Genomic DNA, 13,675 nt, shown 5'->3' with positions numbered 1-13,675 from the left:
CTCCCCGGCAGGTGTTGGTGTAGGGTGTAACACTTTTCCAAAACTCTTTAGACGTTTATTTTATACTATATTTACGTTATATTGTAAAATGGAGGTTGTCCCACAAACCAGGCCTCATGTGGAAAAATTAGTTATGGCTATTAACCCCTTAACGACCGCGGGCCGTAAAATTACGTCCTAAATGACATAATCTTACTGCCCGCGGTCCTCCGGCGGCAGCATGCCGCGATCGGCACACATCTCAGCTGATTTTCACAGCTGAGATGTGTGCCTGCTAGGCACGAGCAGAATCGTTATCTGCTCGTGCCGATTAACCCCTTATATGGCGCTGTCAATACATGACAGCGCCATTATAAGCGCGATTGCGGTAAGCATTTACTTACCGCCCGAAACCGGAAGTCACGTGACGCGATCACGTGACTCCCGATAGTTGTCATGGTAGCACAGGGTCATGTGATGACTCCTGTATCAGATCAGTAAACGGCGTAGCGGCAAAAAAATTCCAAACGCCAAAACGACGTTTTTTTGTTGCCACAACTTTTGCGCAAAATGCAATAAGAGGCGATCAAAACGTAGCATCTGCGCAAAAATGGTACCGTTAAAAACGTCAGCTCGAGACGCAAAAAATAAGCCGTCATTGAGCCTAAGATCCCGAAAAATGAGAACGCTACGGGTCACGGAATATGGCGTAAAACGTGCGCCATTTTTCTTCGGCGCTCCATTTTGAGACCCAGACGATTGGTGTATAGCACTGCCTCCGGAGGCCACACAAAGCATTACACTTAAAAGTGTAAGGCCCCTCCCCTTCTGGCTATACACCCCCAGTGGGCTCACTGGCTGCTCAGTTTTCAAGCTTTGTGCGAAGGAGGCACACATCCATGCATAGCTCCACTGTTTAGTCAGCAGTAGCTGCTGACTATATCGGATGGAAGAAAAGAGGGCCCATATAGGGCCCCCAGCATGCTCCCTTCTCACCCCATTCCCATTGGAGGTGTTTGTTAAGGTTGAGGTACCCATTGCGGGTACGGAGGCTGGAGCCCACATGCTGCTTTCCTTCCCCATCCCCCTGAGGGGCTCTGAGGAAGTGGGATCTTACCGGCCCCCAAGCCCTGAGGCCGGGCTCCATCCACAGACCCGTAGAACCTGCTGGATACGGAGCTGGGTACCATTCAGGGACAAGGCCCTGCAACATTTAGGTACTCTGTGTCCCCGTATGGACGGCCGTGCACATTCCAGACTTGCTGGGTGTGCTAGTGCGCCGGGACTGTAGCGCTGCGCGCTGGGGTTACAGTCACTCTGAGTGATTTTTTGTGTTGGGGACTGCCGCGCCGGCCGCCCCTGGAGCGGCGGCGCGGCTGAGACTTGTAGTGCGCCGGGGACTTAGCGACGACCGTGCTTTTACGACGGCGTCGCTTATAAATTTAGTCCCCGGTTTTTGCGGCCTAGCTCCGCTTCGTTCCCGCCCCCACCCTGTCAATCAGGGAAGGGGAGAGACGCTGTACGATGGAGACGACAACACGTCAGCGCCGAGGGCTGGAGTCTTATTTACATACTCCAGCCCTCTCACTGAGCACAGTAGGACGCAGGTTTCCCGCTCTTTGTCTGCACACGCCCAGGGCCCGCCCCTCTCCATAGGACGCCGGCAGCCATTCCTACATGCAGTCTGGCTGGAGAACGGACACAGGCTCTGGGGGACCCAGACAGGGGATTTCTGGCGACCACACACCCGCGTTAAGCGGGCGGTAAGCAGCACATTAGTGCTGGCCCCACTAGTGCCACAGTGTTATATTGGTGTACTTTTTTCTCTGTACCATATATATATATATATATTGCACTGTAAGGTCGCTTCTTGGCTGTATACCTATCTTGCTCTGAGGAGACGACAACATGTCATCCGCAAAACGCAAGGGTGCCAAGACACAGGCTGTATACGCTGCTTGTGCCGCTTGTGGGTCTGATCTACCGGCAGGTTCCAAAGACCCCCATTGTGTGCAATGTTCGGTCCCTGTGCCACTTCGTCAGCCGGAGTCTGTGGAGGTAGTGACCCAGGCAGAGTCACCGGTGAACCCTGTCCCGGTGACGGGGACAGAGTTCGCAGTTTTTGCTGACAAGATGTCTGTCACTATGACAAAGATCCTAGAGACCTTGCAGGCCAGGCCAGTTACTCAGACCATGGACACTGCTGCGGCAACGTTCCCCGGTCCCCCTCAGCTGGAGTTAATCCGTGCCTTAAGGGGGTCCCAGGCATCTCAGGCTGAAGGCTCTGACTCAGATGACAGTCCCAGGCAGCCTAAGCGAGCTCGCTGGGAGAGACCCTCCACGTCATCACGCGGATCAGGGTCTCAGCGAGAAGAGTCTCTACATGATGAGACAGAGGAGGGTGATCAGGAGTCTAATCCTGAAACCGCTCTCAATCTGGATACTCCTGATGGTGACGCCATGGTAAATGACCTTATAGCGGCCATCAATAGCCTATTGGATATTTCTCCCCCTGCCCCTTCAGCAGAGGAGGCAGCTGCACAGCAGGAGAAGTTCCATTTCAGGTATCCCAAGCCTAAACTGAGTACTTTTCTGGACCACGCTGACTTCAGAGAATCAGTCCAGAAACACCATGCTTATCCTGACAAGCGTTTCTCCAAACGTCTTAAGGATACACGTTATCCCTTTCCCCCTGACGTGGTCAAACGCTGGACCCAGTGTCCAAAGGTGGACCCCCCAATCTCCAGGCTTGCGGCTAGATCCATAGTTGCAGTGGAGGATGGGGCTTCACTTAAAGATGCCAATGACAGACAGATGGACCTTTGGTTAAAGTCTGTCTATGAAGCTATCGGCGCGTCGTTTGCTCCAGCATTCGCGGCCGTGTGGGCACTCCAAGCTATTTCGGCTGGTCTGGCACAGGTGGACTCTATCATACGTCCAGCAGTGCCGCGAGTGGCATCCCTAACCTCGCAAATGTCTGCGTTTGCGACTTACGCTATCAACGCTGTCCTGGACTCTACGAGCCGTACCGCAATGGCGTCTGCCAACTCTGTGGTTTTGCGCAGAGCCTTGTGGTTAAAGGAATGGAAAGCGGATTCTGCTTCCAAAAAATGTTTAACCAGCTTGCCACTATCTGTAGACAGACTGTTTGGTGAGCAATTGGCTGAAATCATTAAACAATCCAAGGGTAAAGACTCCTCCTTACCCCAGCCCAGATCAAGCAAACCTCAACAAAGGAAGTGGCAGTCGAGGTTTCGGTCCTTTCGAGGCTCCGGCAAGACCCAATTCTCCTCGTCCAAAGGGACTCAGAAGGAGCAGAGGGGCTCAGATTCCTGGCGGACTCACTCACGCCCCAAGAAGGCAACCGGAGGCACCGCTTCCAAGGCGGCTGCCTCATGACTTTCGGCCTCCTCCCTCCGCATCCTCGGTCGGTGGCAGGCTCTCCCGCTTTTGCGACATTTGGCTGCCACAGGTCAAAGACCGGTGGGTAACAGACATTCTGTCTCACGGGTACAGGATAGAGTTCAGTTCTCGTCCTCCGCCTCGGTTCTTCAGAACCTCCCCACATCCCGACCGAGCAGATGCCCTTCTGCAGGCGGTGTGCTCACTAAGAGCAGAAGGAGTGGTGATCCCTGTCCCTCTGCAGGAACAGGGGCAAGGTTTTTACTCCAATCTCTTTGTGGTTCCAAAAAAGGACGGCTCGTTCCGTCCTGTTCTGGACCTAAAGCTGCTCAACAAGCATGTGAACGCCAGGCGGTTCCGGATGGAATCCCTCCGCTCCGTCATTGCCTCAATGTCTCAAGGAGATTTCCTTGCATCAATAGACATCAAAGATGCTTATCTCCACGTGCCGATTGCTACAGAGCACCAACGTTTTCTACGTTTCGTGATAGGAGACGACCATCTCCAGTTCGTAGCTCTGCCATTTGGTCTGGTGACAGCCCCACGGGTTTTCACCAAGGTCATGGCGGCAGTGGTAGCAGTCTTGCACTCTCAGGGGCATTCGGTGATCCCTTACTTGGACGATCTACTTGTCAAGGCACCCTCTCAAGAGGCATGCCAACACAGCCTGAATGTTGCGCTGGAGACTCTCCAGACCTTCGGGTGGATCATCAACTTTTCAAAGTCAAATCTGGCACCGACCCAATCACTAACGTACCTTGGCATGGAGTTTCATACTCTCTCAGCGATAGTGAAGCTTCCGCTGGACAAGCAGCGGTCACTACAGACAGGGGTGCAGTCTCTCCTTCATGGTCAGTCGCACCCCTTAAGGCGCCTCATGCACTTCCTAGGGAAGATGGTGGCAGCAATGGAGGCAGTCCCGTTTGCGCAGTTTCATCTGCGCCCACTTCAATGGGACATTCTCCGCCAATGGGACGGGAAAATAACTTCCCTGGACAGGAAAGTCTCCCTTTCCCAGACGGCCAAGGACTCTCTGCAATGGTGGCTTCTTCCCACATCATTATCACAGGGAAGATCCTTCCTACCCCCATCCTGGGCAGTGGTTACGACAGACGCGAGTCTGTCGGGGTGGGGAGCAGTTTTTCTCCACCACAGGGCTCAGGGTACGTGAACTCAGCAGGAGTCCACCCTTCAGATCAATGTTCTGGAAATCAGGGCAGTGTATCTTGCCCTACTAGCCTTCCAGCAGTGGCTGGAAGGAAAGCAGATCCGAATTCAGTCGGACAACTCCACAGCGGTGGCATACATCAACCACCAAGGAGGGACACGCAGTCGGCAAGCCTTCCAGGAAGTCCGGCGGATTCTGATGTGGGTGGAGGACAGAGCTTCCACCATTTCAGCAGTTCACATCCCGGGCGTAGAAAACTGGGAAGCAGACTTCCTCAGTCGCCAGGGCATGGACGCAGGGGAATGGTCCCTTCACCCGGACGTGTTTCAGGAAATCTGCCGCCGCTGGGGGGTGCCGGACGTCGACCTAATGGCGTCTCGGCACAACAACAAGGTCCCGACCTTCATAGCGCGGTCTCGCGATCAAAGAGCTCTGGCGGCAGACGCCTTAGTGCAAGATTGGTCGTAGTTCCGGCTCCCTTATGTGTTTCCACCTCTGGCACTCTTGCCCAGAGTACTACGCAAGATCAGATCCGATTGCGGCCGCGTCATACTCGTCGCCCCAGACTGGCCGAGGAGGTCGTGGTACCCGGATCTGTGGCATCTCACGGTCGGCCAACCGTGGGCACTACCAGACCGACCAGATTTACTGTCCCAAGGGCCGTTTTTCCATCGGAATTCTGCGGCCCTGAACCTGACTGTGTGGCCATTGAGTCCTGGATCCTAGCGTCTTCAGGATTATCCCAAGGGGTCGTGGCCACCATGAGACAGGCTAGGAAGTCCACTTCTGCTAAGATTTACCACAGAACGTGGAAGATTTTCTTATCCTGGTGCTCTGCACAAGGAGTATCCCCCTGGCCATTCGCGTTGCCTGTCCTTCTTTCCTTCCTGCAATCTGGGTTGGAAAAGGGCTTGTCGCTTGGCTCCCTTAAAGGGCAAGTCTCGGCACTATCCGTGTTTTTTCAGAAGCGGCTAGCACGACTTTCTCAGGTGCGCACGTTCCTGCAGGGGGTTTGTCATATCGTCCCTCCGTACAGGCGGCCGTTAGATCCGTGGGATCTAAACAAGGTCCTTGTTGCTCTCCAGAAGCCGCCCTTCGAGCCTCTGAGAGATGTTTCACTTTCTCGACTCTCACAGAAAGTGGCCTTTCTGGTAGCGGTCACGTCTCTTCGGAGAGTGTCGGAACTAGCAGCGCTGTCATCTAAGGCTCCCTTCCTGGTGTTCCACCAGAACAAGGTAGTGCTGCGTCCCATTCAGGAGTTTCTCCCTAAGGTGGTATCCTCTTTTCATCTTAATCAGGATATCTCCTTACCTTCCTTTTATCCGCATGCAGTTCATCGGTATGAAAAGGATTTACATTTGCTAGATCTGGTGAGAGCACTCAGAATCTACATTTCCCGCACGGCGCCTCTGCGCCGCTCGGATGCACTCTTTGTCCTTGTCGCTGGTAAGCGCAAAGGGTCGCAGGCTTCCAAAGCCACTCTGGCTCGATGGATCAAAGAACCAATTCTTGAAGCCTACCGTGTTGCTGGGCTTCCGGTTCCATCAGGGCTGAAGGCCCACTCAACCAGAGCCGTGGGTGCGTCCTGGGCATTACGACACCAGGCTACGGCTCAACAGGTGTGCCAGGCAGCTGCCTGGTCGAGTCTGCACACTTTCACCAAACATTATCAGGTGCATACCTATGCTTCGGCGGACGCCAGCCTAGGTAGAAGAGTCCTGCAGGCGGCAGTTGCCTCCCCGTAGGGGAGGGCTGTCTTTGCAGCTCTAACATGAGGTATTTCTCTACCCACCCAGGGACAGCTTTTGGACGTCCCAATCGTCTGGGTCTCCCAATGGAGCGCCGAAGAAGAAGGGAATTTTGTTACTTACCGTAAATTCCTTTTCTTCTAGCTCCTATTGGGAGACCCAGCACCCGCCCTGTTGTCCTTCGGGATTTTTGGTTGTTTTCGGGTACACATGTTGTTCATGTTCAATGGTTTTCAGTTCTCCGATGTTACTTCGGAGTGAATTTGTTTGAACCAGTTATTGGCTTTCCTCCTTCTTGCTTTAGCACTAAAACTGAGCAGCCAGTGAGCCCACTAGGGGTGTATAGCCAGAAGGGGAGGGGCCTTACACTTTTAAGTGTAATGCTTTGTGTGGCCTCCGGAGGCAGTGCTATACACCAATCGTCTGGGTCTCCCAATAGGAGCTAGAAGAAAAGGAATTTACGGTAAGTAACAAAATTCCCTTCTTTTCGGACAAACTTCCGATTTTTTTTTAACCTTTTATATAAAAGTAAACCTATACATGTTTGGTGTCTACGAACTCGCACTGACCTGAGGCATCACACCCACACATCAGTTTTACCATGTAGTGAACACAGTGAATAAAATATCTCAAAAACCATAGTGCTATCGCACTTTCTTTGTCGCTCTATTGGGAGACCCAGACAATTGGGTGTATAGGCTATGCCTCCGGAGGCCGCACAAAGTATTACACTCAAAAAGTGTTAAGCCCCTCCCCTTCTGCCTATACACCCCCCGTGCTCCCACGGGCTCCTCAGTTTTTTGCTTTGTGCGAAGGAGGTCAGACACGCACAGCACAGCTCCACAGATTAGTCAGCAGCAGCTGCTGACTATGTCGGTTGAAAGAAAAGTGGGCCCATATAGGGCCCCCAGCATGCTCCCTTCTCACCCCACTCTTGTCGGCGGTGTTGTTAAGGTTGAGGTATCCATTGCGGGTACAGAGGCTGGAGCCCACATGCTGCTTTTCTTCCCCATCCCCCTCAGGGCTCTGGGTGAAGTGGGATCCTATCGGTCTCCAGGCACTGAGACCGTGCTTCATCCACAACTCCTGTGGAGCCTGCTGGATAGGAGCCGGGTACAGTTCAGGGACATGTCCCTGCTACGTGAAGGTACTCTGTATCCCTGTGGGGACCGCGCACGGCAACACCTCAGCTTTGCTGGGTGTGCTAGTGCACCGGGGACCGCGGCGCTGACCGGGTTAAACTGTGCCATTACACACTCAGCGTCGCTGAGTGTGTTTATATGTAGGGGCTACCGCCGCTGCCATGGGAAACTGCGGCGCGGCTGGGACTTGTAGTTCGCCCGGGACTTCGGCGTCGGCCGCGCTTTTACGGCGGCCACGCGTATACTCGAGTCCCCGGCTTGCTTGCGGCCTAGTTTCCCTTTCTCCCGCCCTCAGCCCTGACAGGCAGGGGAAGGGCGGGACGCTGCACGGAACGAGCAGCACTGAGGGCTGGAGTATGATTTCCATACTCCACCCCCCTCACTGTGCACAGTGTGAGCACCTCGGCCACGCCCACGGCTCCCTCCTCTCGTCAGGACGCCGCAGCCATTCCTGTCAGCTCCTCCGACGCTGCAGAGAGGGATTAACCCTGGGAGACCCAGACACGGTCTCTGGTGGCCTCATAACCGCTTTAGGCGGATGGTAAGCAGCACCTGTGGTGCTAGCCCCATGGTGCTGTAGTGTATTGATACATTATTTGTTTATAGTATATATTTTACACTGTATGAGCACAGTTCATTCTGGCTATATACCCTAGTGTGTTGGTGTCTCCGCGGCTTTCTCATTTGCATTCTCATACATCCCAGACTGAGGGTTCTGACTTAGACCCCAGCCCCAGACCGACTAAGCGGGCTCGCTTAGAATTTCCCTCGACATCATATTGTTCAGGGTCTCAGCGGGGGGAATCTCTGGTTGATGATGCGGAGACAGCGGATCAGGATTCTGATCCTGAGGGCGCTCTCAATCTTAATACTCCAGACGGGGACGCCATAGTGAACGTTCTTATTGCGTCCATCGATCAAATGCTGGATATTTCTCCCTCAGCTCCTCCGGCGGAGGAGTCAGCTTCTCTTACACCGAGTATGTTTCTGGACCACTCTGATTTCAGAGAGGCAGTCCAGATTCATCATGCTTGTCCAGATAAACGGTTTTCTAAGCGCCTTAAGGATACACGTTATCCTTTTCTCCCTGACGTGGTTAAAGGTTGGACTCAGTGTCCCAAAGTGGATCCTCCAATCTCCAGACTGGCGGCTAGATCCATACTTGCAGTGGAAGAGGGGGCCTCGCTCAAGGATGCCACTGACAGGCAGATGGAGCTCTGGTTGAAATCCATCTATGAAGCTATCGGAGCTTCTTTTGCCCCAGCATTCGCAGCCGTATGGGCGCTACAAGCTATCTCAGCAGGTCAAGCGCAAATTGAAGCAGCCACATGCACGGCCGCGCCACAATTGGCACCCATTACCACCCAGACCTCGGCAATTGCGTCTTACGCTATTATTGCTGTCCTGGACTCTGCGAGGCGGTCGCGGCCGCCAATTCGGTGGTACTCCGCAGGGACTTGTGGCTACGGGAATGGAAGGCAGATTCTGCTTCCAAAAAAGCGCTTAACCAGTTTGCCAATTTCTGGCGACAGGCTGTTTGGCGAGCGTCTGGATGAAATCATCACACAATCCAAGGGAAAGGATACATCCTTACCCCAGTCCAAACAGGACATACCCCAACAGAGGAGAGGGCAGTCGAGGTTTCGGTCCTTTCAGGGCGGGGCAGGTCCCAATTCTCCTCGTCCAAAAGGTCTCAGAAAAAACAAAGGAACTCTCAGGCATGGCGGTCTAAGTCACGTCCTTAAAAGGCCACCGGAGGCGCCGCTAACAAAGCGGCTTCCTCATGACTTCGACCTACTCTAGTAGCATCCTCGGTCGGTGGCAGGCTCTCCCGCTTTTGCGACACCTGGCTGCCACAAATAAAAGACCGCTGGGTGAGAGACATTCTGTCTCACGGTTACAAGATAGAGTTCACCTCTCGTCCCCCGACTCGATTCTTCAGGTCATTCCCGCCTCCCTAGCGAGCCGAGGCTCTTCTGTAGGCGCTGTGCACTCTGAAGGCAGAAGGAGTGGTGATCCCGGTTCCTCTTCAGCAACTGAGCCACGGTTTTTACTCCATCTTGTTTGTGGTCCCAAAGGAGGACGGGTCTTTCCGCCCGGTCCTGGACCTGAAACTGCTCAACAAACATGTAAAACCAGACGGTTCAGGATGGAATCCCTCCGCTCCGTCATCGCCTCAATGTCCCAAGGAGATTTCCTTGCATCGATCGATATCAAAGATGCTTATCTCCACGTACCGATTGCTCCAGAGCCCAGCGCTTCTTGCGCTTCGCCATAGGAAACGAACACCTGCAATTCGTGGCACTGCCGTTCGGCCTGGCAACAGCCCCACGGGTTTTTACCAAGGTTATGGCTACTGTAGTAGCGCTCCTACACTCGCAGGGTCACTCGGTGATCCCGTACTTGGATGCTGATCAAGGCACCCTCTCAAGAGACATGCCAACGCATCCTCGACGCTTCCCTGGAGACTCTCCAGGGTGTCGGGTGGATCATCAATTTTCCAAAGTCAAATATGACACCGGCCCAATCGCTGACATATCTTGGCATGGAGTTTCATACCCTCTCAGCGATAGTGAAGCTTACGCTGTTCAAGCAGTAGGCACTACAGAAAGGGGTACAATCTCTCCTTCAAGGCCAGTCACACCCCTTGAGGCGCCTCATGCACTTCCTGGGGAAGATGGTGGCAGCAATGGAGGCAGTCCCTTTCGCGCAGTTTCACCTGCGTCCCCTTCAATGGGACATCCTACGCAAATGGGACAGGAAGCCGTCGTCCCTCGACAGGACCGTCTCCCTCTCTCAGGCGACCAAAGCTTCCCTTCGGTGGTGGCTTCTTCCCACTTCGTTATCGAAGGGGAAATCCTTCCTACCCCCATCCTGGGAAGTAGTCACGACGGACGCGAGTCTGTCAGGGTGGGGAGCGGTTTTTTCCCCACCACAGGGCTCAGGGTACGTGGACCCAGCAAGAGTCCTCGCTTCAGATCAACGTTCTGGAAATACGGGCAGTGTATCTTGCCCAGAAAGCGTTCCAGCAGTGGCTGGAGGGCAAGCAGATCCGAATTCAGTCGGACAATTCCACAGCGGTGGCATACATCAACCACCAAGGCGGCACACGCAGTCGGCAAGCCTTCCAGGAAGTCCGGCGGATTTTGATGTGGGTGGAAGCCACGGCATCCACCATATCCGCAGTTCACATCCCAGGCATGGAAAACTGGGAAGCAGATTATCTCAGTTGCCAGGGCATGGACGCAGGGGAATGGTCCCTTCCCACGGACGTGTTTCAGGAGATCCGTTGCTGCTGGGGGGTGCCGGACGTCGACCTCATGGCGTCCCGGCACAACAACAAGGTACCAGTGTTCATGGCACGGTCTCAAGATCCCAGAGCTCTGGCGGCAGACGCCTTAGTTCAGGATGGTCGCAGTTTCAGCTCCCTTATGTGTTTCCTCCGCTGGCACTGTTGCCCAGAGTGTTACGCAAGATCAGGACCGACTGCCGCCGCGCCATCCTCGTCGCTCCAGGCTGGCCAAGGAGGTCGTGGTACCCGGATCTGTGGCATCTCACGGTCGGCCAACCGTGGACACTACCAGACCGAACAGACTTGCTATCTCGAGGGCCGTTTTTTTCCATCTGAATTCTGCTGCCCTCAACCTTACTGTGTGGCTATTGAGTCCTGGACCCTAGCGTCTTCAGGGTTATCTCAAGACGTCATTGCCACTATGAGACAGGCTAGGAAACCAACGTCCGCCAAGATCTACCACAGGACGTGGAAAAGTTTCCTGTCGTGGTGCTCTGCTCAGGGTTTTTCTCCCTGGCCTTTTGACTTGACCACTTTTCTGTCCTTCCTTCAATCTGGACTGGAAAAGGGTTTGTCGCTCGGCTCCCTTAAGGGACAAGTCTCAGCGCTCTCTGTGTTTTTCCAGAAGCGCCTAGCCAGGCTTCCACAGGTACGCACGTTCCTGCAGGGGGTTTGTCACATCGTTCCTCCTTACAAGCGGCCGTTAGAACCCTGGGATCTCAATAGGGTTCTGATGGTTCTTCAGAAACCACCATTCGAGCCAATGAGAGATATTTCCCTCTCACGACTTTCGCAGAAAGTGGTTTTTCTAGTAGCAGTCACTTCTCTTCGGAGAGTGTCTGAGCTAGCAGCATTGTCGTGCAAAGCCCCTTTCCTGGTGTTGCACCAGGACAAGGTGGTTCTACGTCCGGTTCCGGATTTTCTCCCTAAGGTGGTATCCTCCTTTCATCTTAATCAGGATATCTCCTTACCTTCTTTTTATCCTCATCCAGTTCACCAATGTGAAAAGGATTGGCACTTGTTAGATTGGGTGAGAGCACTCAGACTCTACATTTCTCGTACGGCGCCCCTGCGCCGCTCGGATGCACTCTTTGTCCTTGTCGCTGGCCAGCGTAAAGGGTCACAGGCTTCCAAATCAACCCTGGCTCGGTGGATCAAGGAGCCAATTATCGAAGCCTACCGTTCTGCTGGGCTTCCGGTTCTCTCAGGGCTGAAGGCCCATTCTACCAGAGCCGTGGGCGCGTCCTGGGCTTTGAGGCACCAGGCTACGGCTCAGCAGGTGTGTCAGGCGGCTACCTGGTCGAGCCTGCACACTTTCACGAAGCACTATCAGGTGCATACCTATGCTTCGGCGGATGCCAGCCTAGGTAGACGAGTCCTTCAGGCGGCGGTTGCCCACCTGTAGGAAGAGGCCGTTTTACGGCTCTCTTACGAGGTATTATTTTACCCACCCAGGGACTGCTTTTGGACGTCCCAATTGTCTGGGTCTCCCAATAGAGCGACAAAGAAGAAGGGAATTTTGTTTACTTACCGTAAATTCCTTTTCTTCTAGCTCTAATTGGGAGACCCAGCGCCCGCCCCTGTTTTTTTGTGTACACATGTTGTTCATGTTGAATGGTTTCAGTTCTCCGATATTCCTTCGGATTGAAGTTACTTTTAACCAGTTTATAATTCTTTTTCCTCCTTCTTGCTTTTGCACCAAAACTGAGGAGCCCGTGGGAGCACGGGGGGTGTATAGGCAGAAGGGGAGGGGCTTAACACTTTTGAGTGTAATACTTTGTGCGGCCTCCGGAGGCATAGCCTATACACCCAATTGTCTGGGTCTCCCAATTAGAGCTAGAAGAAAAGGAATTTACGGTAAGTAAACAAAATTCCCTTCTTTTTTGCAATTTTTCAGCATTTGGAATTTTTTTGCCATTTTCTAGTACACAATATGGTAAAACTGATGGTTTCATTTAAAAGTACAGCTCGTTCCGCAAAAAATGAGCCCTCACATGACCATATTGACTGAAAAATAAAAAAGTTACGTCTCTCAGAAAAAGAATGGCGAAAAAAAAAAACGGAAAGCGAAAAATCGGCCGGTCGTGAAGGGGTTAATAGACGAGGAAAAAACGAAAGCAGAAATTTTAAGAAATCACCCTAACGGAAAGGGTTAAAGTTGTTGCCTGTTGGTGCATTGTGGCGGGCATACACATTGTGCATCAGTGATATCCAACCGGTGTCCCGCTCAAGCTTTTGTCTAAACTACAACCCCCAGCATGCGTAACATGTGCAACATGGAAACAAGCCTTGACACTAATATGACAGGTCACTGGTTTACTTTATATTGTGTTACTTAAATGTGACCCTTGTGCTTAGGATTGTACGAGACGTTCTACCGTCCTCCCTGCTGAGACGTTCTACCGTCCTCCCTGCTGAGACGTTCTACCGTCCTCCCTGCTGAAAGTCTGTATTTCTGTGTTTACAGGGGAAATGCAATTTTTAATGGAAACCAAGGTGGTGTGTATATCTTTGGTGATGGAAGAGGCCTTATAGAAGAAAATGACATATATGGTAAGCTTTATATTATTATTATTATTGTTGTTGTTAATATTTTTTGCTATTGCTGATCTATGCACCTTTTCTTTTACAGGCAATGCTTTAGCAGGCATTCAGATCCGCACAAACAGCTGCCCCATTGTCCGACACAACAAGATCCACGACGGTCAGCACGGTGGCATTTATGTGGTGAGTGATTTTATCACATGTAACTAAATGGATCGCAAAGGATCTGTAAGGCTATGTGCCCACGGGGACAGTGTCCTGCGGATATATCCGCAGGACATTCCGCAGGTGCTCCCAGGAAACAGCACCACAACGTTTGTCTGTTTCCATGCTGCGGAATGTCCTGCAGATATGGTGCGGGCATTCTGCATTGAGGATACAGTACCATGGCTTCAGCACT

The 13,675-nt window shown here is 52.8% G+C and overlaps 1 protein-coding gene across 2 annotated transcripts in view; it reads left to right on the top strand.

Annotated features, from left to right (window-relative positions):
• The window catches only part of FBXO11 (F-box protein 11), a 233,140-nt gene that overhangs the window by 156,955 nt on the left and 62,510 nt on the right, over positions 1-13,675 (top strand). For both annotated transcript variants that reach the window (XR_012751579.1, XM_075339211.1), the window contains exons 13-14: positions 13,199-13,284; positions 13,364-13,458. Coding sequence is in view for 1 of the 2 variants with exons in the window: in XM_075339211.1 (XP_075195326.1) it covers positions 13,199-13,284; positions 13,364-13,458 (181 nt within the window). In the remaining variant the exon portion in view is untranslated. The remainder of the gene's footprint in view (positions 1-13,198; positions 13,285-13,363; positions 13,459-13,675) is intronic.

The sequence above is a fragment of the Anomaloglossus baeobatrachus genome, chromosome 3, assembly GCF_048569485.1.
Source record: "Anomaloglossus baeobatrachus isolate aAnoBae1 chromosome 3, aAnoBae1.hap1, whole genome shotgun sequence".
Lineage (NCBI taxonomy): Eukaryota > Metazoa > Chordata > Amphibia > Anura > Aromobatidae > Anomaloglossus > Anomaloglossus baeobatrachus.
This window is presented reverse-complemented; position numbering and strand designations above follow the sequence as displayed.